Source organism: Vigna radiata, chromosome 8, assembly GCF_000741045.1.
Source record: "Vigna radiata var. radiata cultivar VC1973A chromosome 8, Vradiata_ver6, whole genome shotgun sequence".
NCBI lineage: Eukaryota > Viridiplantae > Streptophyta > Magnoliopsida > Fabales > Fabaceae > Vigna > Vigna radiata.
This window is the reverse complement of record NC_028358.1, coordinates 20,265,386-20,269,091: the sequence shown is the minus strand read 5'-3', so window position 1 is coordinate 20,269,091 and position 3,706 is coordinate 20,265,386. Positions and strand designations below refer to the sequence as shown.

General features: G+C 33.7%; 1 protein-coding gene across 1 annotated transcript; it reads left to right on the top strand.

Moving 5' to 3' along the window:
* The first annotated feature begins 538 nt into the window (after positions 1-538).
* Positions 539-2,107, top strand: LOC106770343 (uncharacterized mitochondrial protein AtMg00810-like). The gene is made up of 2 exons (XM_014656158.1): positions 539-733; positions 1,493-2,107. Exons 1-2 carry the CDS (start codon positions 539-541, stop codon positions 2,105-2,107), a joined length of 810 nt encoding a protein of 269 aa, XP_014511644.1.
* The last annotated feature ends 1,599 nt before the right edge of the window (positions 2,108-3,706 follow it).

The window sequence follows — 3,706 nt, the reverse complement described above, 5'->3', positions numbered from 1 at the left end:
GGACTTATTTCATTGTAGCCAAAAATGATGCACTTAAAGTTTTCAAACGATTTGCTGCTATTGTTCAAAATGAAATGGATCTCAAGATCAAGGCTATCAGAAGTGATCATGGAGGAGAATTTCAGAATAAGGAATTCGATGATTATCTAGCTGAAATGGGAATCATGCATAACTTCTCAGCACCCAGAACTCCACAACAGAATGGAGTTGTGGAAAGGAAAAATAGAGCTCTTGAAGAATTGGCAAGGTCTATGCTGAATGACAAGGACATGCCAAAATATTTCTGGGCAGATGCAATGAGCACTGCATGCTATGTACTAAACAGAACAATCATTAGGTCACTATTGAAGTTGACACCATATGAACTGCTGAGAGGAAGAAAGCCAAATATTTCACACTTGAGAATCTTTGGAAGCAAATGCTTTGTATTGAATAACGACAAAGAAAATCTTGGGAAATTCGACTCGAAAGCTGATGAAGCAATTTTCATAGGATATTCCTTGAACAACAAGGCATCCGTGTGTACAATAAGAGAACTATGAATGTGGAGGAATCTATTCATGTGGCCTTTGATGAGTTCATTATGGCTCCGAATCATTCTGAACAAGTTAGAAACTCTGTTGAAGAAGATGAAAACTCCGTTTATGAAGAAATTCCTGAAGAAGTTGTTGAGAAAGAAGATGAAATTAAGCAAGTCGAATCTCCTAGAGTTGAGTCGATTAAAGCATGGAAGGTACCAAGAAGTGTTTCTACTGACAATGTTATTGGTGACATGTCAAGAGGGGTTTCTACACGAAGACAACTAAACCAATTCTGCATGAACGTTGCCTATGTCCAAAATTGAACCCAAGAAAGTTGAAGAGGCATTAAATGATGAAAATTGGATGTTGGCAATGCAAGAGGATTGAATCAATTCACAAGAAATAATGTATGAGAGCTTGTACCCAGAAAACCTGATCTATAAGTTATTGGTACAAAGTGCATTTTCTGTAACAAAATAGATTATTCAGGCGAAATCGTAAAGAACAAGGCAAGGCTAGTCGCTAAAGGCTACTGTCAAGAAGAAGGAATCGACTATGATGAGACATATGCTCCTGTAGCCAGATTAGAAGCAATCAGAATACTTCTAGCTATTGCATCCACAATGAAATTCAAGTTATATCAAATGGATGTGAATAGTGTCTTTCTAAATGGATACATCAAGGAAGAAGTCTATGTTGAACAACCACCTGGATTTGAAGATTTTGAATACCCTGATCATGTTTACAAACTAAGGAAAGCTTTATATGGATTAAAGCAAGTACCAATATCGTTGTATGAAAGGTTAAGTGAATTTCTCATAAAGAAAGGATACTCAAGAGGAAAAGTTGATTCCACCTTATTCATAAAAAGTTCAAATAGGGACAAACTGTACGTGCAAATTTATGTTGATGACATTATTTTCGGTTCTACTAACCCTATGTTGTGCAAAGAATTTTCAAAAATCATGCAGGAAGAATTTGAAATGTCCAAGATGGGAGAATTGACATACTTCCTTGGTCTACAAGTCAAGCAAACTAAGGATGGTATATTCATTCATCAATCCAAATACTACAATCATCTGCTGAAAAAATTCAAGATGCTGGACTGCAAAGATGCTGCAACTCCCATGGCAACTAATTGTTACTTGGATCTAGACGAGACTGGAAAAAGTGTTAATCAAAAATTGTATCGATGTATGATTGGATCACTACTCTATCTTACTGTTAGTAGGCCTGACATAATGCATAGTGTTTGTCTTTGTGCTAGGTTTCAATCTACACCTAAAGAATCACATCTTACAACTGTAGAAATAATTTTAAAGTACCTCAAAGGTACCAAAGGCCTTGGACTATGGTATCCAAATGGCACAAATCTTTTTCTAAATGGTTACAGTGATTCTGATTTTGGAAGTTGCAAACTAGACAGAAAAAGAACCAGTGGCACATGTCACTTACTTGGATCATCATTGATCTCTTGGCATTCAAAGAAACAAGCATGTGTGGCTTTATCTACCACTGAAGTTGAGTACATAGTAGTTGGAAGCTGTTATTGCACAGTCTCTTTGGATAAAGAGTCAGTTAGATGATTATGGCATTAAGCTAGAAAACATTCCTTTGAAATGCGATAGTACTAGTGCTATAAACTTAACAAAGAATCCTATTTTACACTCGAAAACCAAGCATATTGAAATAAGACATCATTTCATTTGAGATCATAAATAAGGGTGAAATCAAAATTGAGTATGTTGACACTTTACATCAATGGGCTGATATCTTTACAAAACCTCTGAATAAAGAAAGATTTTTACAATCCGAAATGAACTAGGAATTCTAAGTGATAGTAGTGTAAAATGATTGATTCGATTCTGTCCCATTTGAAGTCAATTATGCTTATTATGTCATACATCTTTACACATTGACTTTTGTTGTTACTTGATTATAATTCTTGCTTAACCATTATGCTTGATCTAGAAAAAGGTTGTTGAAAGGTTTTGCAGGAAGGACATTGCTTTGGAAGCTACAATTGGAATTCAATTTTTGCAAAAGCAATGCATTCGACTGATAATTTAAAGCATTCGACTGCATACAAAATGGGTTAACAATTCCATATCTAGAATCTGGTTTTATCTTTACTGTTTGCTTAAATCATACATAACCCGCTATTATCTTTGCTTTTATCTGTTGCAAGCATCTGAATTGAGATGATATTGTGAGATTGTTGAAGTTTGTATCATTGCATATCTATGTGGTTTGATATTCTGACTTTGATACAACTCTGTGCTTAAACTATTGTTAAATCTGTGATATACTGCATTGTGCACTTGAATTGATTTTGTTACTCATGCATAATGACAGGGGGAGTATCACTTTTTACACATTTTACATCACAGACTTATACTTCAGAGGGAGTTAATATTGTTTTGTGATGAAATTGTGATTATGAGAACATCATTGTATTTTACAAATTGCATATCTTTTTTATGCATATCTGTTTTCAAATCCGCATAAATATCTGAAGCATTCCTTTTTTGTTAATGCACAAAGGGAGATATATATATATATATATATATATATATATATATATATATATATATATATGAGAGTATGAGAGCAAGTATATATGCTTTGTGAAAGGGGGAGAATAGTTTGTCCCATACTTTATCTGCTTGATATTATGTTGTACATGCAGAGTAAATTGAACTGTATTAAATCTTTTGCTATATGCTATTACTCTGTCTTGTGTTGAATTGTACAAACATGGTTGAGTTATTAATCATTGTTGTGCATGGGGAGATTGTTGAGATTGTTGACAACACAAACTCTATATCAATCTAGTTTTTGATGATGACAACATTATGCTTAATAATAGTATACATGTTGTATTACATGTTCTTATTCTGAACTGATTGTTATATCTGTTAAACATGTTTTGATGTACTGTGATGTATGTTCCTATGTTAATTGTGTGATTTATTTGTGGAACATGGTTGTATGATTATGTGCAATGTGAACTGCTTTGTCAAAAATATTTTACTGCACATTTTGGAAAGAGAAAAAATCACAAGCACTTTTACAAACTTATAATTGTGTGACAAAGTTCTAGTCCAGTCGAATACATCTGTAATGGATTCGGCTATTTTAAAACCTTTGTACAGATTTTGAGAATCAGTGCTTTGTGATGTTTT

Excerpts from the sequence above, each read along its gene's own strand:
- LOC106770343 (XM_014656158.1), top strand. The coding sequence starts at position 539 with ATGAATGTGGAGGAATCTATTCATGTGGCCTTTGATGAGTTCATTATG. Across the intron at positions 734-1,492 it reads AGTCGATTAAAGCATGGAAG|GAAGAATTTGAAATGTCCAA; the intron begins GTACCAAGAAGT and ends AAAATCATGCAG.